The sequence below is a fragment of the Micromys minutus genome (genome assembly GCF_963924665.1).
Source record: "Micromys minutus genome assembly, chromosome: 1".
NCBI lineage: Eukaryota > Metazoa > Chordata > Mammalia > Rodentia > Muridae > Micromys > Micromys minutus.
Genome location: NC_137969.1, coordinates 230,887,615 through 230,910,296, shown reverse-complemented (window position 1 = coordinate 230,910,296; position 22,682 = coordinate 230,887,615). Strand labels below are relative to the sequence as shown.

Sequence of the window (22,682 nt, the reverse complement as noted above, 5' to 3'; positions counted from 1 at the left end):
TGGGGCTCTAGTTTCAATTTTCAGCACCATGGAAAAGCAAAAGTAAAATAGAAATAGCACACAAATGCCAGGCTTTCGTCTCTTCTGCACCAGGCTTTGAACTGTGGAAGTTTCCAAGATACGGCGTAAACACGCATGCTCACACACAGGCGGACCTGGAAGCCAGGCTGCATCCTCATGTTGTGGGTGGTGAGGTGATACACATCAAGGACAGGGTCACCTCTCCTGCTCTCTTCTGAGCGCCACTTCTGGGGGATGGCGTGTCTGTTTCAGAAGGGCCTTCTTGAGTCATCTTTATCCATTTTAAATGCATTTTAGTGGCTTTGTAACCATATTTCAAAGTCACCACGTCCACTATGTGGGCCAGAAACACGTCTACAGGATGTCCCACTGCCAGTCCTGTGGATCTTTTAAAGAGAAAGCGGGCTTGCTATGCTCCCAGTGTGGACCGTGCTGGGAAGCAGTTCGCTGGGTGGGAAAGTGAAGCTGAGACATTCTTGCTAAGGATCCTTCTGCTGTAGAAAGAACTTCAGTTAAGGTGGCTTTACTTCATTTCAGAGTTCTCTCCTGACATGTCAGACGAGGAAGCCACTGGATGTCCTTCTTCTTCCTCCGACCTTGGCAGGCTGCTACACACAGCACTCAAGGTCTGAACAGTCCCCAATATTCAGTATCCAATTCCCTATCCCAAGCAACACAAGACAATGTCTGAAACTTGGAGGGGCTTAGAGGAAGTGGGAGCGAGGGCACTGGTTCTAGGGGTCGCGCCCAGGGCCTCACACACTTGGGCAAGCACTCTACCTAAGCATGGCCACATGCCTAGGCCTTAGAATGTTTAAGCAGTTACAACGCAAACAGACCAAATAGCTTTCAAGTAAGTGACTTTTATTTTTTTCTTTGACATTTCACAGTCAATTTCTACAGAACTTCACACTTTCTTAGAATTCACATTTGGTAAATAGTCTCTACCCTAAGGAGGATGTGGCTGAAAAGCCACTTCAGTATATGGGCAAGAGTAACTTGTCTGCTGAAGGAATCATACTAGAGAAGAAAAGTCAGACAATACCATCATCAATAAAAACAGTGTAGTAAGTTACAAACAACAGTAAATTACATTACCAATTTCAGTCAGGAACCTTTCTAAATGTGTTTCAATATTGCCAATACAACTTGACGAAGGTTCTCCTGTGGGTTGGTCTGAGTTAAAATTGACTTTTTGCCTTGAGAAAACAATGGCCCTACATAATGCTTCATAATGCTCACAGCATGCACGAAGGCCATTGCTACTTACAGCCTTGGGCAACCAGTGAAGATTCTTCTGGTCTACTCCAGACTTCCTCCAAGTGCTGGTCTGGCCTCTGGCCTCAAAGGGTCGCTCCTTCTAAGCTCTAGCTTCTCTGCGGGAGTCCACCTGCTTCAGCTGCACCAGGAACAGAGAACTATGCTAACAGCCTAGAGACTTGCAGCTGTGCCTGAGATCTCAGAGCAGTGAGTGAAGGGGCCAACCCTCCTACCACACAGCAGTAAGGATGCTCGGTGGTTTTCATCATCTTTTATGGCGACAGAAAGGGAAATGAAAACCCGGATCTAGGAGGAAGAGTCCAATAGGCTTACAGCACCACAGAGGGCTTTTCCAGCGGAGTAGTACATTTGGCTCCCAGCAAGTGCTTCCAGCCTTCTGACACATGGGAAGACTCTCGGCTGGTGCCCAGGCTGTTCTGAATGCACCTGTCTCTACAGCTTTCTTGCCAAACATTCTGCCAGAGAGGATGCTTCCTAGTGGAGTGCAGAATGGTCACCATACCATACAGATTCAGGGAAAGCATAGCATGAGGAGCTGAGTCTACCCAGAAACACTGACTCTGATTTTGGAAACTTTCAGAAAGCAAACAGCAGGTAATAATTCTATGTTGACCAAAGAATAGAAATTTTACTAAGTTGATTATTTTTAAACCAGTCATATCATAGTAATACAATCTTGATAAGCACAGTAGAGCCAACCTGAGTCTTATACTTTTAAAGCTATGTTAGAATTACAACCAACTATGGAATAAATGTGATCCTTAACTCTGGACCTAGTAAAGCCCCAAGAGCATTCTCTCTGCAGAAAAAGATGATGCCAGTCATAAAACCCAAGTTAATTTGTAAAGAACAAAAATTCCCAGGAGGATGAAAATTTAACAGAGAGGACACAAGCCTTTGGATCTTTACCATTTAGACACTTAGTTACCAGTACTGGGGAGCTGAAGACAATGGAAACTCCTCACGCTCCCACCCTAAGACCAGCCTCAGAGAGGGACATCACACTGCAGCCTAATCCACGATCCACGGTGGCCCCCATAATCACAGGGCATGTGTGAGTCCAGATAAGAAAACAGAAAGGATCCTTTCTGATTCTTGTGGCCTTGGAGTTTTGTTTAACTTAAATTTATAAGCACAATCATTTTTCCCTCACAGACACAGCTGTGAGGAATAGCAGAGGGTGGACTTACACTAGACCCTGAGGACCCACCTAAGCCATCTCACCATTTTGATTGTTTTACCTTGTTTTCATGTTGATGATAGCTTGTATTTTTAATTTTATATTCACTTATTTATCATGTGTGGGCGTGTGTGTGTGTGTGTGTGTGTGCGCACGTGCCCATGTGATGAATGATTTGCAGTAGTAGGTTTTCTCCTTCTATCATGTGGGTTCAGGGGATCAAATTCAGGTCATTGGCAGCAAGCGCTTTTACTCACAGAGCCATCTTGCAGCCCCATCCCAAGCCTTTTAGATAGGTTGTGCTATTTCAAGCATAAATTAACAAAACCTTCTAGCTAGTAACCAAAAATGCTGGCTTCTTTGACCTTTAAATCAAAAAAGCAATCCAGACGGTATTAAATCCATTCTATATTTCAGAAATCTGAAGTGTTCGCCTACCTGTATTAGGTGAGATGTGGTGTGCAGTCAGTGTGTGTGTGTCAGATGGCTTTGCCCTTTCTCCCTTAACTTTCAAGTGTAAGGAACAAAGCCTTATGTGATAAATGCTTGCATTCAGGCACCTGTGCCCAAAGCATTTACGTTTCCTTCAACAGGCACAATGCCTGCTTTTTTCTGTGACTAACACTTGAAGGAGGACAGTGAAGGGATCCTTAGGTCACCTAGCCTTGGTTGTTAGACAAGTGTCACTGTCTACACTCATCCATGTCACTGCACCCTGATCTCGGACAGTGAGAGGGAAGAGACACAGTCACTGCTCCTTTGTCCCAAGTTCCAGCTAAGTGCCTGCAGGTTAAGGAAAGGGGACTCACAGATACTTCCAGCTGAAGGTCCTCAGAGGAACTTAAACACATGTAACCTGTGCATGGGCCACAGATTAAGACAGCAGCCAGGGACTGGCACGTGGCTCTGTGGGTGAGTTTAGAAAGAAAAGCTCTTAAACAGGCTGTGGAAAACAAGTGTAGTTGTAATAGCAAGAGACTTAACTCAAACAACTGGAAAATGCTTCTGTGCTATATGTCTGGGGGATCAGACAAGGTGTCCAGGTCGCTGCCTGAATGACTGGACCCCGACGTTAGTGATGCCTGCAACTTGGCCCACGCCTGAGGAGCCCTGCTCTTGGTGGCCTCTATAAACATCTGGGTTTGCTCCTTCAGCTGGTCCAGTTCCACCTGAGTTGCTTGGTTCTGACGAATCAACTCCTTGGCTTTCAGAGTGATTCCCAGCAAACCCGACTTCCGGAGGACCGCGAGGGTATTCTGAAAGCGCTTATGCTTGTTCTGCCTCTGCTCAGAAAAGATGTCTGGGCTTCGGCAGAGGTGCTCCGCCGCCCACAGAGGTGAGCTGTAACTGGCTGACAGTGGGGAGAGAGGGGAGCTGCTCTCTAAGCCATGCAGAGTGCTGTCTGATGCACACACAGGACTGGCGGGTGAAGCGAAGGTCAGACTGGGAGCTTTAGCTACATGACTGCTGGACACAGGCTGAAGAGTCTGTGGACTTCCGCCAGCCCCAAGGGAGGGGACCCCTTGCAGAGCCGAGTCCTCGGTGAGTTTGGAGCTGGGCGGGGCTGGAGTGGAAGGACTGGATAGCACACGGCCAGTCTTGGCTGGCTCACTGGAAGACAGGCTTGGCCCCAGTCTCTCCGTGCAGATTTTCTTTGGTACCCCACTTGTTCCTCTTTCTTCTGAGCTGAGGCTCCTTTTGCCTGGGTGGGGGGCTATTTTGGTATAAGAATTTAGAATGGGCAAGTAGTTTCTGGAATCTGACTTTTTCTCACCAGTGTGGCATGGGCTGACAGGAGATGGCACAGGTGGATGAAGGACAAAGAGTTGTGGCTGCGCTGAGATCACCTCAAAGGAGGGCTGGACAGTCCAGGACTGGAGCTGGGATGAGCTGCTGCCCTGTAAACAAAGGAAGAGAGCAGCTGCATCCACAATGGATAAGAGCAGCCTCCGGCTTCCACCCAAGGCAGAGGAGGAGGATGCTTAGCTGTAGCTGTTTCCCTCATATACAGGGGAGCCCTTGTTGAGAACAGGGGAAGTGAACTGAAATCCTTATATCTGCATCAGACTTAAAAGCAAAAGAAAGAAAAAGCAGGCTGGAGAGATGGCTCAGCGGTCAAAAGCACTGACTGCTCTTCCAGAGGTCCTGAGTTCAATTCCCAGCAACCACATGGTGGCTCATAGCCATCTATAATGAGATCTGATGCCCTCTTCTGGGGTGTCTAAAGGCAGTGTACATTAAAAAAAAAAAAAAAAAAAAATCTTAAAAAAAAAAAAAAGAAAGAAAGCAAAAGCAAACACAAAACTTTTTTTAAGAGAAAACTTGAGGAAATACCTGGGGAGTTTTGTTTTGTTTTGTTTGTTTTAATTCCATCTCTGTATGTGTGATAGCCTGTGACTAGGTATGTGCACATGTGTGATGGCCTGTGAACAGGTATGTGCACATATGTGATGGCCTGTGAATAGGTATGTGCACATGTGTGATGGCATGTGAATAGGTATGTGCACATATATGATGGCCTGTGAATAGGTATGTGCACATGCATGGTGGCCTGTGAATAGGTATGTGCACATATGTGATGGCCTGTGAATAGGTATGCACACATATGTGATGGCATGTGAATAGGTATGTGCACATGTGTGATAGCCTGTGACTAGGTATGTGCACATGTGTGATGGCCTGTGAACAGGTATGTGCACATATGTGATGGCCTGTGAATAGGTATGTGCACATGTGTGATAGCCTGTGACTAGGTATGTGCACATGTGTGATGGCCTGTGAACAGGTATGTGCACATGTGTGATGGCCTGTGAATAGGTATGTACACATGTGTGATGGCCTGTAAATAGGTATGTGCACATATGTGATGGCATGTAAATAGGTATGTGCACATATGTGATGGCCTGTAAATAGGTATGTGCACATGTGTGATGGCATGTGAATAGGTATGTGCACATGTATGATGGCCTGTGAATAGGTATGTGCACATGTGTGATGGCCTGTGAATAGGTATGTGCACATATGTGATGGCCTGTGAATAGGTATGTGCACATATGTGATGGCCTGTGAATAGGTATGTGCACATGCATGGTGGCCTGTGAATAGGTATGTGCACATGTGTGATGGCCTGTGAATAGGTATGTGCACATATGTAATAGCCTGTAAATAGGTATGTGCACATGTGTGATGGCATGTGAATAGGTATGTGCACATGTATGATGGCCTGTGAATAGGTATGTGCACATGTGTGATAGCCTGTGAATAGGTATGTGCACATGAGTGCAGGTGCCCATGTCAGATCCCCTGGATGGAGTTACAGATGGTTGTGAGCAGTCCAACACGGGTGCTGGGATAAAACTTGGGTCCACTGGAAGAACAAGTGCTCCTAACTGCTGAGCCATCCCTCCAGCCTGAAATACCTGTTTTGAATCAAGAGCTATCACTCAGAGAAAGAAACTGGAGGCAGATAAAATACTGGCATTGGTAAGGTAGAGCTGAGGCACTAAGACCAGAGAGAGTATTTTCCTGGCAAGGTTAAAAGATGCTAAGCTCAGGCTGGGGTGTGACACTTCTGGTGGAGTGCTGGCTAACATGCTTGGAGTTCTTATGGGGTCCCCAGCCCCACACAATCCTGGCACAGTGGCAGATGCCTATCATCTTGGCATCCAGAAAATAGAAGCAGGAACATCAAGAGCTCAAATTCATGCTCAGCTACACAAGGATTTCAAGATCAGCCTGGGCTCCTGGAGACCGTGTCTCAAAACAAAAACTAAAAAACTCCATAACTAAATAAAACCCAGAAGTGACTCCATGAAGGTAGTTTGTCACTGAGCTTCCTAACTCCTGACTCACTACCTCACTCACACCTGAGAGGCTGCATGTTTTCAGTGCCCTCCCCATGTGTGTGTATGTGTGTATGTGCTTAAAGAAAACATTTTCAGTCAGAAAACAAAACCAAACAGCATCCACAGTGGAAAGGCAACACCGTCTCTCCCTGGAGAGAAGGGCCACAGCAGTATGGCTCCAGCATCTTCTGAAATCTCTTCCTCAGAGAGAGCATTTGCACTGAGCACATGGGAAGCTCAGAAACTTTCATCTGCAAAGACTCTGGATCCACATGTCTCCTCACCTGCTTGACCAGCACATTCTTCATGACAACCATGGAGGACAGCGTAGAAAAAGCATGGTTTGCCGCTCTGGAGTTCTGCCTCAGCTTGTCTTCTCTGTTCCAGCCCAAGGCACTCAGCATGTCCTCTGACTCCATCTGCTCTGCAGAGCTCAAACATTCTGAGCTCCCATCTGGTGGGCAGAAAAATGGTCAGTTCACTTGAGCTAATGGCTCTAACCCAGCTCCTAAGAAGCCATGGACCCCTTCAAAGAGAAAGAAACATCTTTGAGAGGTGTGTCTGTGAATGTTCTAAAGCTGGAAACCTCACTGGCTGTTCAGTAACTATCTTTCCTGATCCACAGGTTTAACTACTCTGCTTGACTTTCTTCAAAACTCTTCAAAGCCCAGTGTCAATCAAGGTTTGTATAAAAGCAATCATCACCAGATCACAAGAGAAATTAGTTGAAGACTGCAAAGTTAAATGGTTACTTTTATCTTCTTATTTTAACAATTTGTGGTTACAGTTTGTATGGATGGACGTGGTGGGCCATGCGTGTCATACTGCACATGTAGGGGACAGAGGAAACCTGTGGGAGTCAATTCTCTGCTATAGGTTGTCAGCCTTGGTGATAAGTGACTTTATCTGCTGAGCCATTTCACCAGGGCCAGGCCATTACTTTAAAAACTGTTTTTGAGAAGTGAGGAGAAAATGTAATATTCTTAAGATCCTCAGAGGCTCTAGAACCATAAGATACAAAATATAAAAAGCAAAGCCAATTAAAATTTTTATCCATGTTACAATGAAACTCGCTCTGTCCTGAATTTTCTGATGTGAATGGTTAGTGACCACTATTAGCAGAATCTACAATCATCTAGGAGACAAAGCTCTAGGAATACAAGGCTTATCTAGATCAAGTTTAGCCTCTGCAAATGCCAGGGAGGGATTATCAGTTAGGTTAATGGCATAGGCAGGAGCACTCCCAGGGCAGGGATTCTGCCCTGACTACAGAGAAAGAAGTAAGCAGAGCACCAACATTCACTGCTCCCTGCTTCAAGTTCCTGCTGCCTCGACTTTCCTGCCAGGGTGAACTATAACTCTGAACGGTGAACTGAAATAAACCCCTTTTCCCATAAGTTGCTTTTGTGAGAATATTTTATCAGTGACAGGGAAAGAAACTTACGTCAGTTGTCAAAGCTGAAGCTAAACAGTTCCGCTCTGTTGTCCCAGCCACCCTGTTAAGTACCTATTTTGCTGAAGTCCTGAACACATGAGAGGACAACAGGGCATAAAAGGATGCTGTTATGGTTTGCATCGGAAGTGTCTCCCACGGGCCCACGATTTGAATGCTTGATCCCCAGCTTGTGGCTCTATTTTGAAGACATGAGGTTTCAGAGGGGACTTGGCTGGTAGACGGGTGGAGCAGGCCTTTGCAGGTTATACCAGATTCTGGCTCTGGCCTGCTTTCTCTGCTCCTGGCCCACTGCTGCACACCTCCATCTCCACAGACAGAGCTGCTCCACTGTAGCTTCTGCCTCAAAGGACTGACACCATCTGAAACTATGAGCAACATAAACCTTCCTGTCAGATATCATGGCTATAGTGATGGGAGACAGTACAGATACTCTCCCCATGTAAACTCCATATAAAAGGAATGCAACCAGGTTCCTGCTAAAACGAACCCAGAAGTATCTGGAACTACTCTAAATGCTCACCAACACGCAGCTCAGTTGACAAAGAGCTCTCCTGGCAAGTATGCAACCCTGGGTTCCATCTCAAGCTCCATGAAAGCGAGGTCTAGTGCACACCTGTAATGTCAGCACTCAAAAGGTAGAGGCAGGAAGATCAGGAGTCTAAGATCATCTTTGACTACATAGAGTTTGAGAGTAGGCATACAAGAGAAAGAGACAAATGGGGAAGAAATAGATCAGAACAGACCAGTGTGGTGGCACATACTATATTCCCATCACTCAGAATGCTGGGCCAGAAGGTTGAGAAGTTCAAGGCTAGCCTCAGTTACACACAGAATGACCCAATCTCAAAAAACAAACGGGGACTGGAGAGCACTTGTTGCTCTTCCAGGAACCTACATACGGTGGCTCACAACCACTTGAAATTCCAGCTCCAGGGCACCCAATGCCTTCTTTAAAAGAAAAAGAAACAAACAAACAACAAAGTCCCATAAGTATGTCAGAGTAATCTGAATGAAGCAAGATAAACTGTACATGTATTTTGTGCAGCTTGGCAAAGACTGTGATCAGAAAGATATTTATCAACAAAGGTGTAATTCAGAATGTCTAGTGACACTTGTCAAAAATCATGGCTATTGGAGTCCTCCCCTTGATCAGACAGTTAACCTAAATGTATACTTCTGACTAAGAACTACCAGACTAGAAACAAATGGGATTCCTGGACTTTAAAGTTGAAATGCATTGTACATATAATGAAACTAGGGCTGGAGGGATGGCTCAGTGGTTAAGAGCACTGACTGCTCTTCCAGAGGTCCTGAGTTCAATTCCCAGCAACCACATGGTGGCTCACAACCATCTGTAATGAGATCTGATGCCCTCTTCTGGTGTGTTTGAAGACAGCTACAGTGCCCTCATATCAATCAAGCAATCAATCAATCAATCTTTAAAAAGAAAAAAAAACCAAGTGTCCTGGAGAAAGAGTTACCGCAGGTCTTTTGCTAAAAAGGCATAAGATGAACCTAGACAACCTGTTCCTTTCACTCAAACACTGAGGGAGAAGGTGTCACATGAGACAGTGTACTAACAGAAAATGGTGATAATGAACCAACACTAAAAAATTCTATAAATCCACGATGATACTCAAAAATGAAACAGAAGAAAAATATTTTTTCACAAAAAGGTTCAGTTGGCAAAATGACAGCATTAGAAGATTATAATTTTAAATCATTGAGATGGTTAGTTCAAGCAAAAACATTACACTAACCAGTGTTTGCTAGAAGGCAGGTGTAATGATACTGGCCTATGGGCCTAGCACTCAGGAGGCCAGGCAGGTCATGACCAAGTAATTCACCTGCTTTAGCCTCCCCCAAATCTAGGATTCTAGATATGTGCCACCAGGCTTGACTCAAAGGTAATCTTTACAATAAAGAAATTTGGTACATGGTACCATTTAACCAAGTGATCAGAATATCAAAAATGAAAATGGGAGCAATTAAATGGTTCAGTAGTTAAGAGCACTTACAGAAGACCCAGGATCAATTCCCAGTCCCCACATCAAGTGACTCACAACCTCCTGTAACTGCAGTTCCAGGGAATCTCATGCCCTTTACTGGCCCCCACAGGCACCTACATGTAAATAGTGTGCAAACACATGCATACAAATACATCTTAAAACAAAACAAACAAACAAAAAGTAGAATAAGACTGACTTAACACTTTCCTTGTGTTTTGCAATGGAAAGTATACAACATCAACAATGTGGTGTTCTAATGATTCCACACATGGAAAAGCTATCAGAAAATCCAGAATGTGGGACATTCTATCAAACTACAGTCCTGTCTAGTTCAAGATGTCAGTATCATAAGGAAAGAAAAGATGGACAGCTACTCTGGATTAAATAAGATTAAAACACAGGCTATCTTCATGCAGTGCACACTCAACTGGGTGCTGGAGCCAAAAGCCACTACAGTGACTTCACTTGCAGGGACTTCAGACCCACTGTGGTTAGTGTTCTACAAGGGTTGGCATTCTTGGGTGTGATGACAGCATCATAGTCATACAGAGAAATGTCTTCGCTTCTGAGATTTAGACTGAAGAATTTATTATAGGGATGAAATGCTAATTATTTAAAGTTTACTTTTCAAACAGTTAAGCAATGTACACAGGGGAGGAATGTAATTAGGCAAAAATAATAATTCCCTGTAGATCTGAAGAAAGTATCTTTCTGGTGGGGGACTCAATCATTTTCTTTAGATTTGAAATTTCTCAAAATAAATTTGGGAAAATAACTAAAATAGAAAACACATTCCATCTTGATTTTGCAATTTTTTAAATTTAGTTTTATTTTATGTGCACTGGTATGAGTGTGTCAGATCTGTTGGAACTGGAATAACAGACAGTTGTGAACTGCCATGCGGGTGCTGGGGATTGAACCTGGGTCCTGTGGAAGAGTAGACAGTTCCCTTAACCACTGAGCCACCTCTCTAGCCTTGTTTTGCAAATTTTACCAAAGTGCTTTTCAGCCTTCTGGCTATGATCAAGTACAAATTTCACCATATCCAAAGTAACTGGACCAACTCCCTGGAACCTGCCCCAAGAATGACCAGAAGCTTTCACTGGAGCCACCTTCTGAAACAGGAGTGGGGGCGACTGAGTTACTACCACTGTGTCTGAACAGTGCAATACTTACTAAAACAAAGGAGCTGAATGCCAATGGTCCTGGGAATTACAAACAGAAGGACTGTGGGTAAAGTCTGTTTTCTTCTTTGATTCCCCAAGTGTTTAAACTTTTACAATGAGCATGCATTACCTGTATGATCTAGAAGCAGAGCAAAAGCAAGTGTGATACTGAAAGAGAAAAAAAGCCCTCAGTGTTTCCAGTCCTTAAACCTTGTTTTATAGACCCTACATTCCGGGCCCTTCTCCAGCTTCAGTACCAGAATCTCTAGGAGGGCCGAGGGATCTGAATCTTCAGTGAGTGCTTCAGGTGAGCTTTATGAGAAGTGAAGCCTGGCAAGCAATTACATTCAGAGAAGGGAACCCACAGTACTAGAGGCTGGCTCACCCTTCCCTGCACTGTCCTGGCCCTGGGTAGGACACTAATTCCTCTGTTCTAATCCCCAGGTCAGTCCTGTCCCTCTCTGAGTAACAGTCTATTTATAACTTAGCCTCTCATTCAGCATGCCCATGAGATGAAGCATATGAATCTAGGAAGAGTCCTAGATTCCTAACAGCAGCATTTCCAACTATAAAGTAGTAAATCAGTAACATGGGTGGAACCAGGGTAATACCTGGAGCTATGTGTATGCCTGAGTATAAATCTTTCCCTAGAAAAAACTCCATCCTCACAATAGTGAGCCTGAGAATCTACTGAGACAATGTTGGCATTGGTTGTACAGTTAGGGAGGTTCAAGCCACTGGCTACCTTCAGACCTAGAAATAAAAGAGGAGCATCAGCACAAAATCAGGAGGCTCACGGAGGGATGCAGCCAGCCCATCTAAGGAAGGCTCAGGACATCTCACAATGAAGGTTGCTCTACTATCATTTTTTCTTTTTTAACATTTTTTCCAAAGATTTGGTATTTGAGACCATGTGAGATGGTGGTGCTTCTGCCATCTACCGGTCCTGGTGGAGGCAGGAGAATCACTATGAGTTCAAGGCCCAGCTGGTCTACATATTAAGTTTCAGGATAGCCAGGGCTACATAGAGAGACTCTATCTCAAAAAAAATTTTTTAATTTAAAATTTTTGAAAGGAAGGAAAGAAAAAAAGAAAGGAAGGAAGGAGAGAAAAGAAAGAAGTACTGGAGAGATATCTCAGCAGTTAAGAGCACTGACTGCTCTTCCAGAGGTCCCAAGTTCAATTCCCAGCAACCACATGGTGGCTCACAACCCTCTGTAATGAGATCTGATGCCCTCTTCTGGTGTGTCTGAAGACAGCTACAGTGCACTCACATACATAAAATAAATAAATCTTTAAAGAAAGAAACAGAAAAAAAGGTAATAATTATAAATTTGTTTTGGGAGGTTTGTTTGGTTGGTTTTTATTTTTTGCGTCATGTTGCCCCGATTGGCCTGGAACTCACTATGTAGCTATGATGGCTTCAAACTCAGAGATCCATCTGTCTCTGCATCCCAATCCTGGGATTAAAGGAATATGCCACCATACCCAGCTCAAAGATTTGCTTATTTTCTTGTGTGTGTGTGTGTGTGTGTGTGTGTGTGTGTGTTTGCGCGTGCACGTGTGTCTGCTAGTCTGTCTGTATATACATGCACCATGTACATGCAAGAGCCCTCAGAGACTACAAGAAGTGTCAGATCTCCTGGAACGAGAGATACAAGTTGGGGTAAACTACCTGATGTGTTAGACATTGAACCCATGTCCTCTGCTGCCGAGCCATCTCTCCAGCCCCCTGTTCTACTTTACCTCTAACAGACTTTACAGTTAGGTCAGAGAGCTCACAGTCTAAACACAAACTGTAGTTATTAGGAAAAAGTTGGACGGAAGGGACTTTTTAAAATAAAGCAAAATTACTTTCTAAACCAGTGTTATCTTAACAAATGATAATCACCACATAAAGAAGGTTCAGTCAATGACAGACCACATATGTGATAATGACTATACCACATAACCAAGCATGTTACGGGCTGTATTATCAGTTAGGAGAGTACACCCTAGAGTTCACACAAGGATAAAAAGCACATAAGGACCAGCCTCACGTTACATAATACATAACTATATTACTTTTAACTGACCTTCACACTGTTACATGGCAACAAGATGCAGAAGTATTTTTCTCTTTCCCTGTCATATAGAAGAAATCAACAAAAGAGAATTCTGAGTATTTTTAAAAACACTTGTCTTTGAGACAGGATCTCCTAGAATTCAAACAGGCCTTGAACTTCTATGTAGCTAAGGATGACATCAAACTTCTGATCCTCCTGTTCCTACCTTCTAGTAATGGGATTACAGGCACAGCAAGCTACCACACCCTGTTTTATGAAGTGCTGGGATCCAACAGGGCTTCCTGAATAGTAGGCAAGCACTCCAAAACTCAACTCTATTTCTAGTCTATGCTTACATTTTTTTTTTCTAGTAGCTACAGTTTGAAATGTGGGATTAAAAGTTGAAAGTCTGATTTAAAAAGAATGTCAGATCATTTTTTCACTTAACCCCATGGTGCTATGATAGACAGACAGATCCTAAGATACCACAGAATCACCTGCACTATCACCCTGGTTCTTATATTCGTAAGAGCTCAGAGAGTTAGTTATCCTGTGTGGGAAAGCTTCTTGTTTTTCTTACACTAATGAGTTTTAGGGAGGAAGGGTTTCATGCAAATCATTCAGTAAAAGGCAGAAGAGTAAGGTATGGTTAACCTGAAAAGCCAGAGTCCTTGTCTGAGTCAGCAGCCACCCTGCCAAGTGGTCGGGCTAGTTTTTTCATCTCCGTGCCTCGGCCTGGCTTGGTGGAGAGTCTTCTGGGGCTCTCTCTGGATGGGATTTTCCTCTCCATGTCTAAGAGGGCTGGAAGCTGGATCACTGGTAGATTTTGCATATGGATTACTCTATGAGAAACAACAATTACATAAGAAGTCATTACCTGGAGCATGAATGAGATGAGCCAAGTGATGAGGAAGGTAAGGGCCAAGAACACTAGCCTCACCCGCCTCAGCTACAACTTCTCTGTGGCCTTAGCTGAGCAAGCTTCAGCTTTACCTAACTGAATGGTGTCCACTCACAAGGAGGCTCACCATCCCCTGGCTGCACTAATTCCACTGTGAATTCAAGGCTCCCGAAACCACATTCAGTGGAAGCTTTGTGAACTGTTAACAAAGGGACATTTGATTAGGCTTTTTGAAATGAGTAACCAAATAAACTCACCCTCCTCCCTGAGGAGAGGTAACATCAACCAGCAAGGCATGCTTTCCCAGTAGACATATGTGGCTTATGACCTAGTGTGACCACTCAACAATACAGGATTTCTCAAATAAACCTGTCAGTTCTTAAAGTACTGACCAGAGTACAACCAACATCACACACAGATACACACACACACACACTTCAAAATCCTTTTTTACATTTATTTTATTGGTCTATTTTTGTGTGTGCATATACATTTATATGAACACATATGTGCCGTGATTCACATGTAGCGGTCAGAAGACAACCGACAGGAGTTGGCTGTATCCTTCCACCTGGTGGGTTCTGTCAGGTGGAAAGTACCGTTACCTGCTGAACTATCTCACTGGCCCTATCTGCCATTTTTTTTAATGATTTCTTTTCATTTTATATGCATTGATGTTTCCCTATATGTATGTCTGTGTGAGAGTGTAGGATCCCAGGTCCTCTGGAAGAGCAGCCAGTGCTCTTAACCCCTGAGCCATCTCTCTATCCCTCTATATACTACTTTCTTACTTAAATGGAAAACACACACACAACTTTTACAGGCCTGAAGTTTAACCTGAAAAGTAAGGGCCAAGAACACTAGCCTCACTCACTTCAGCTACAACTTCTCTGTGGTCTTAGCTGAGCAAGCTTCAGGTTTACTAAACAGAATGGTGTCCACCCACAAGGAGGCTCACCATCCCCTGGCTGCACTATTGGCCGAGCACTTACTTGGTTGCTTAAAGCCTAAGTTTGATTGCCAGCATCACCACAAAAAAAGCAAAAACTTTTATGTACACACAACGTATTTTAAAAGTGCTTACTTGGGAGGAACTGGGAGAGGAGGTGAGTGGGAGAGGGGGCAGTAAGCAGTCTGTAAAGTGAAAAAGTAAAATAATAAAAAAAATTGTAAATGTTTAAAATGTGCTTATGAGGGTTGGGCTAGAAAGATGGCTCAACAGTTAGGAGCACTTACCAGTCTTCAGAGGACTCAGGGTTGAGTCCTAGCATACACATGGTGGCTCACAACAATTCGAGCCCCAGTGGATACGATGCCTCTGTGAGCACTAGGCACACAAGTGGTACACAGACATACATGCAAACAAAACACCCCACACACAAAGGACATAAAAAAATAAACTGTAAGTACTTATTTTACATGAAGATGTGTAACATTTACTGCTGTTACTGTTACTCCTGAGCTTCACAAAACCCTGCTCAGCTGTGATCCCTTTTGCAATGAAGAGGTAAGGCTCAGACAGTTACATTCCATCATTTAGAAACATGCATTTTAAAAATGTAGCAAGTGCTCCCTATAAATTGGCCATTGTGCTAGACTGAGGACTCAGAGAATAGAATAATTTGTGTTTGCATGCTTCCTGGAGCTTGTGGTCTAGAGAGAAAACAATAGGTATTAACCAAGTAGTCATACAGCTCATGACTGCTTTGACAGGCACTATGAAGGTGTGAAGCTAATTGTCTGGGGCGGCAGAAAGAGCTGCAGCTGGAATCTGGAGGATGGGGAGTTAGCACACATTAGTGAGGTCAAAGGCCATAGGTAGACTGTGCAGTGTTCCAAGCCAATGTGAAGGCTGAAGGAAGAAAGAACTTGGTATCCTTTGGAAGTAAAATGGCCAGGGAGGTCAGAGCAGAATGCTGAGCACCCACCATGGGGGTGGGGAAGAGATGGAAGAGCAGACGCACAGGACAGACAGGCAGTGCCTTGGAGCCATGCACACTGGGAAAGACTGGATACTAACTAAGGAGCAGTAGGAGTGGTGGCACTCACCCAGCACTCAGGAGGCCAAGTCAGGCAGATCTCTGAGTTTGACGCTAACCTGGTCTACGACTATATAGTGAGTTTTAGGCCAGCCAGGGCTACCTAATGAGATCCTGTCTTTAAAAAAAAAAAAAGACACTTCAGGAGTAAAGAGGGTACCACCAAGGAAAACAATAATGATGAGACTGGGTAGAAGTACAAAAAGCCCAGAAACTATTGAATTCCCAATCCACTCATGACTCCATGCAGCTGCCCTGAATAAAAACACACAACTCAGCTAAGCAGCACTGTCCGTGATATCTTCAAGTGCCACACCTGAACTTTTCTGCTAGTTCAGGACCTCGTGAGAAACAGCAGAGCACAGACGCATGGTAGAATGAGCAGGACACACAGGAGTCCAGCACTCTTGGGCAACCTCTTGCTCATATGCGTATAGACACCTGCAGTGGACTAAAGGGACACAAACTGATCCGAACGGAGGGAAATTCTAAATGACTCCAAGTGAAAGTCATTTTGCCCCACATCTAACTCATTTACGGTTTGTCAGCCTCGGCCAGCTCATATCATGTGACTCTCCCACCAGTCACATGCTTAACCCTCCACACACAATGATAAACAAGGACAATGTCACACCTTACAGAGCACTGGGCACAGCACTGTCTCTTTGTTTGACAGCTATGGTGTTTGATAACCTGGACAATCCTGTTTAAGAAGCAGGTGGGGATGTAGAGCTGTCTCTCTAATTAAAGCAGAACCCTTTTGTATGGAACCTAACAAAAGTGCAGAGTGTAATTTTCCTAAAAGAATACTGTTTGACAGTGACTAGAGCCTTCTTTAAAATGAAACTAGAAGTGGCTTTTGGTCTTCAGACTAATGTGGGTCTGACCGGCCGTTGATCCAGAAGAGCAGGTCACGGCGGCTGCAACTAAGAATCTGAGAAAACGTCACAATATCTTACTAAACAGAATCTTTTACAAGGCATTTTAGAGAAAGCATTCCAATTTAGTTTCTATGATCCAGTCACAAGACCATGAGGAGTTATTAAGATGTTAGCTATTAAAATGGAGCCACAGAAAGTCACTTAGGAATTTACTCTGGTTCACATGGGAATTTATAGACTATTGACAGCAGAATCACAATACTAAAACTTTGACAAATCCACTAAATTCTAAAACTTTACATCCTGGGGAGTTGGTGGCATTTTAAAAGAAAAACAAAACCCACACGACTGACTTTAAAATGGTAAAGTGTCTATTTTAGATGCAAAAAGACTAAAAATATGAGAGTCTCTGTTTTTGATAAAGTTCTGCTCAAGCAGAAAAAAAAAGCTTTGGTGTTCCAGCCGTGGAGGCCCATGTGAGAAGAACAGAGAGCTGCACACGCCTCTTTTCTTTTGGAGGAAGTGGGTTCACATGCAGCACACAGAGGAAGCCCTGGGCAGAGAAACAGAGGTGGTATTTCCCACTAGCATCCCTTAAGACAGTGTATAAGATTCATAATGGACAATTAGTCAACGCTCACATAAACTGTTGGAGGATGACATTTCAGAAGGTGCTTCACGGCCCTTGCTGCTCACTTCCGTTTTTCACTTCTTTACACTTGAGTCATTATTTGTCTCTAGAACAGTGGTTCTCAATCTGTGCGTCCCAAACCTTTTCAAAGGAGTCACACAAGTGTCAGAAAGCACCGATATTTACATTACAATTCATAACAGTAGCAAATTACAGTTATAAAATAGCAACAAAAAATAATCTTGTGGTTGTGGGTCACCACAACATGAGGAACTGTATTAAAGTGTCTCCCGTGTTAGGAAGGTTGAGGACCACCACTCTAGAACCTCAGAGTTCTTGGTTCTATCTATATTTTGTTTTCAACTTTGCAAATAGACTTGTGAGGTATTCAAGAGAATAATAAATTTTAACAAACCAGCCCAGCAGAGTCTGGCAACCCAAGCAGTTTTAGTAGTCACCAAAATACCTGAACAACTTGAAGGTCAAGTCTGCATTTTCAAACACTGTGATCACCTCAAGGTCTAATTATCAGGTGTAGTCCAAAATACCCCTTATCTAAGACAAAACCACAGGGACAAGTATACCAACCAAGTTAAAAGCTGGTGTGACCCACAATCTCTCGGGAGTTTTGAGTTGGGGATGAAAAGGCGATCAAAGTGTCAAGAGGAAAGACTCCGATGTGCAGCTTTTAGCACTCTCCTTTTATAGCTACTTGGCAACGTTCCTGAGAGCTCACATTCCCTTTAAATGTGTCACGTGTATGACACGCGTGCAGAGAGGTGTGAGGTGAAAGCCCAAGCAAAGGCTTCCATATAATAAAGTGGTAAGGCATAGAAAGTGAATTTATCAGTCATAAACCCATGAGTAACCCCAGTTAGAACCACAGATGTATTATTACTAAGTTTTCTCTGAGGTCGTTTTTCTTTTGATCTGCATTTTCAGAAATGCCACTCCGGGAGAATGTATATTTTAGTGGTGGAAAATTGCACCTACCTACGTGACTATTATTCATATTCTTCTTCACACTCCTTCCCGTTCTTAAAACTGGCTGAAAAAGTCATGTCAAAGACCCTGCCTTGTTCCTGAGGCTCTCTCCATCCTCACCTTTCAAATGGGACTGTGTGATTAGAGAATGTTCTCAGATCACTTCAAAAAGGGGGCTCCCAGTAACAGTGCCCACCTATCCATTAGCACCAGCCCACAGGACATCTGCGCCAGGCAGCACGCACACTCTCCAGGCATCAACTAGCCTGCCAACTCAGCAGGGCAGAACTGGGCAGACCCCAGGACCATGCCGTGACTGGCATACCACCAGTCTCCAGAGCAAATGCCAGAACTTGGGCGATAAACAAGAGAGCTTGGCTCTGGCCCTGGTCCAGATCAAAACTGTCCTGCCCACCCACTAACCATTGACTTCTTACTTGGCACAAGCCACCTTCCTCATGTCCCTATCCTTGGCCCCACGTTTGGCTAGCCATCCATCCAGGAGAAATAACCAGTAAAAGTAAGAGACCGCAGGCCTCTAAAATAGACAGTGCACCTGTGTCTAGGGTATAGCTCCTAAACGAAGGTCCTGGACACTCACTCGGTAAGCAGTCCTCATGCCCACCGACCAGCCCATTCATAGAACCCCTCGGGCCTTCAAATTCTCCTCCAGCGGGAGCAATGGTATCCAGGACCAGGCCAAGGCACACATGCTCTAAGAGACTCACACCACTTGCCCCTCACACAAACCCCGTCCCTACACATCGTCTGTGCCTCGCCCCAGATTCCCTTTCTCACAGCAGGCCCGACCCTCATAGCAAACCAACTTAAAGGAAGCCAGGAATGGCGCGTCCCTCTGCTCCCAATTTTTGGCACCCCCGTATCCCCAAAGCCCTGGTTCTCCCTTGGGCCCACTTTGCTCTCCCTCTTCTTCCACCTGCTCCCACCTGCTTTCTCCGTACTCCCAGTCCCAGCCTCTCAGCCTCACCCCAATCCCAGTTCTCCCTGTGCCCGGAGTCTAGCGAGCCCTGCCTTTCTCACCTAGGGCCAGGGTCGCCGCTCCATGACCAGCCCGGCGCGTTAGCTGGCGCATGCGCGAGACGGGCCCCATGACTCCATGACAACCTGGTATTCGCCGGGTCTCTAGCTATCCCCCAGGCCTCCCGCCCATTTCTCCTCCCTCCGCCTCCACCACCGCTTTCGTGAGTCACGTGATCGGTTCGGATGACCCAGCACCATGGAGACTGCGCGCCGTGCTCCTAGAAGGGCACTTGGAGACCCGCCCCACCTCTCCGCTCTAGCCGGAAGGCCCAAGGAGCACCGAGGAGAGAGCGTCGCTCTCTCCACAGAGGTGGTCCTCTCTATGGTTGGCACTTAAGGCTTCGCCGCCATTTTGTCAGGTTCCTTGAGTTATTGTGTTGAGGGCGAGATCTCACGATTGATTTTGAAGGCATGAGTAGTGGCTTGTAGCCACATGGCAGGAATTGGGACTCGTTTGGGGACACTAAGGGGAAGCCGCTCTCGGGGTGTGGCCTCTTGACTCTGTTAGGGGTGGGGACCGGAACTGGACGCGGCCGGCTGCGGCGTCCAGCGTGGGAGGGAGGACTCGCCCGGATAGGCAGCAGTGAGCGGTGTCCCGGCGGCTCACTCATTTTTTGCCACGCTCGTCGCCTGGTTTGATTTCCCATCAATTCCCCAGACCGTGCACGAAGACCAGAAGCAATGAGTATTTTAGTGAGATGATTTCATGCCTTTTGATGTTTGCCTTGCTTTGCCCCGTGCAGCGGGCGAAGTCAGGTTTTATAGACGATGTCCCATGCCTGGCCATGGAAAATTGCCCCTCGAACACGCTGAAGGGAAAGGGAATGACAAAATGAGCGTAATCTCTAAGGGAAGTAAAACGAGCGAGTTTGGGTTGCTGACAGTTTGAAGCTGGTTCTGGAGCTGCCCTGTCTCTCCAACCCGGTACTCTATGAAGAGCTGTTAAGATTAAATAAAATGGGGGTATTAACGTTTCCAAGCCGTGCTGGCGGCATTACAAGAACTTAGTGGCCACATGCGGCTAATGACTACTTTATTGAACCGCGAAGATTATCGCACGTTCTTAGCACTGCAAAAAGTTAAATTGCACCTTGCAGATCTAGATGGTAAATAGCCCTGCATTGGTAATCCAAGCAGCTTAAAGGTCATAGCTAATTGCGTTATTCATCCGAACACAGATAAAGCTAATGTATTAGTGAGAATGAATGTACTTGTTGGCATAAGCCCTCCCAACTCATAGTAGGTGAATGCCTACATACACATTGAAAGGCGGTTGTTTAGGGGATGGAGGAAATGAAAACATTGTCAAATGGTTAAGAGCCTGTAGTTTGACATGCATTCTTTCAGGACATCTCAACAATTGTATGACCTAGGTGCTGTTTCCCTTCGTTTATAAATGAGGGAACTGAAGTTTGTGCCCATGACGTGGCTAACCCTGAACTCTTTTAACAGGAAGACTGCTCCTAACTAAAATGAGCTTTGCTCTCAAACACCTTAAAAATCAAACACATGAAATAAAATGGTCCATGGGCTGGAGAGATGGCTCAGAGGTTAAGAGCACTGGCTACTCTTCTAGAGGACCTGAGTTCAATTCCCAGAAACCACATGGTGGCTCACAACCATCTGTGATGGGGTCTGATGCCCTCTTCTGGCATGCAGGCATACATGCAAGTAGAACATTGTAAACATAAAAATAAATGAATATTTAAAAAAAAGAAAATGGTCTAATAACCAACACGAGAGAATATATGTGCCAGAAAAGTGAACAAATCAGTAAAAGCAAAGGGGAAAAATTATTTATCTTGAGTCACTGTTGGAAGAAGAAGGAAAGCAGGTAATTTTAAGCACAGATGAAAGTTGGATTTACAGCCTTGGATTACAGGTGAGATAATACAGGCAGAAAAGAACAAATGAAATCCGCAGATCCATGAAGAATGGCCTGTCTTGAACTTCAAAAGGGAAAGTAAATCACATTTCCCTTGTATATGAGGAGATGACCATCCTGTACCAAGTACTTTGAATTTCTAAGTAAAGCGGTGGTGTTTATAGAGAGGCATAATTTTATAATTATTTTACTCTATAATTGTATATGAAGTCTATGAAAGTAGATGTGGTTAGGTAGCTAAATAATTTCCTCTTTTAAAAATGATAGTCCAGGGTTGTAAACTGGCCCCTGTATGGATAGATTCCTATGGCTTGAGGCCTGTAGTCTTTGTTCTGGGATTCCTGTTTGGGCTAAGGCTCCTGCGGTGAAGAACAAATTTTGAAGCACAATTCTTCTGGGTTTCAAGTCTTAACCATTTGAATCCTCCCCAGAACTGCTGGAGACTAAAACCTATTTTACCAACACCATTTCCAGCAGGGGGAGACATTCTACCTTAAATGCTGCATTAGGATTTGGGTATAGATTTTTCCCCCTTTAAGCAGAGATGAATCAGAAACAGCAACTCCTTCCAGTCTGCTTCGATAAACTTATCACCTACCTATATCAGGAGTTGACTTTTAGTCCCATGTAAGGTAGCATGAAGAGTTAGCCATATTGTATGTAGTATGTATGTGCATATATTTTTTAATTAGTTTTTACTTTTTAAAAATGTTTTAATAGGTAGGGTTTTTTTTTTTTAAGCCAGTTACTCAATTTTATTTGAAAATGCTAGTAGAGGGGCCAGCAAGATGGCTAAGCTACTTAAAGGCATTTGCCACCAAGCCTGAAGACCTGAGTTTGAGCCCCAGAGGTTACAAAGTGGAAGCAGAGAATTGCCTTTCACCAGTTACCTTCCAATCTTCACAGGAATGCCACAGCAGGTATAAGCATGGCACATGTACACAGATGCACGCACACACACATCAGGGAGGGAGGTTAGAAACATTTTGAAGATGTTTGCTTGGCTGTGCTTTTGCTGAGTTGGTAGAATGTTTGCACGGCTTACACGAGCCCCAGGTTTGATCCCTAAACCCACCAACTCTAGCGTGCTGGTGCTCCATAGCATGGGAGGTGGAGACAGGGGGACAGGGGTGCAGAGCCAGCCTCAGCTGTGGAGCTCGTTTAAGGCCAGCCTGGGGTTTATGAGAATCCAGGAGTGAGAAGCTGAGGCGAGAGAATCACTCCAGCTCAGGAGCCCAGCCTAGGCAGCAAAGCAAGACACTGTCTCAGAACATCACCATGTCAGCTAAAAAACTGCTACTCATCTTCCAAAATCTA

General features: G+C 44.6%; 1 protein-coding gene across 4 annotated transcripts; it reads right to left on the bottom strand.

Moving 5' to 3' along the window:
* Positions 1-888: 888 nt before the first annotated feature.
* On the bottom strand, positions 889-19,609 carry CIPC (CLOCK interacting pacemaker). 4 transcript variants are annotated; one of them, XM_080941021.1, is made up of 4 exons: positions 19,481-19,609; positions 13,658-13,845; positions 6,612-6,781; positions 889-4,380 (listed from the first exon to the last, which is right to left on the bottom strand). In XM_080941021.1, exons 2-4 carry the CDS (start codon positions 13,833-13,835, stop codon positions 3,493-3,495), a joined length of 1,236 nt encoding a protein of 411 aa, XP_080797147.1. In that variant the 5' UTR covers positions 13,836-13,845; positions 19,481-19,609; the 3' UTR covers positions 889-3,492. The 4 variants fall into 4 exon arrangements, with proteins under 4 accessions (XP_080797147.1, XP_080797148.1, XP_080797149.1 ...); XM_080941022.1 differs by lacking the exon at positions 19,481-19,609 and adding an exon at positions 18,449-18,571; XM_080941023.1 differs by lacking the exon at positions 19,481-19,609 and adding an exon at positions 13,034-13,082 and having other exon boundaries at positions 13,658-13,752.
* Positions 19,610-22,682: the final 3,073 nt, after the last annotated feature.

Bases quoted from the DNA above. Each gene is read 5' to 3' on its own strand.
- CIPC (XM_080941021.1), bottom strand. From the start codon at position 13,835: ATGCAAAATCTACCAGTGATCCAGCTTCCAGCCCTCTTAGACATGGAG. The intron at 6,782-13,657 runs GTTAACCATACC...TCTGCCCACCAG, and splicing joins CAAGGACTCTGGCTTTTCAG to ATGGGAGCTCAGAATGTTTG. The intron at 4,381-6,611 runs GTGAGGAGACAT...CTTTGTTTACAG, and splicing joins AGAATGTGCTGGTCAAGCAG to GGCAGCAGCTCATCCCAGCT.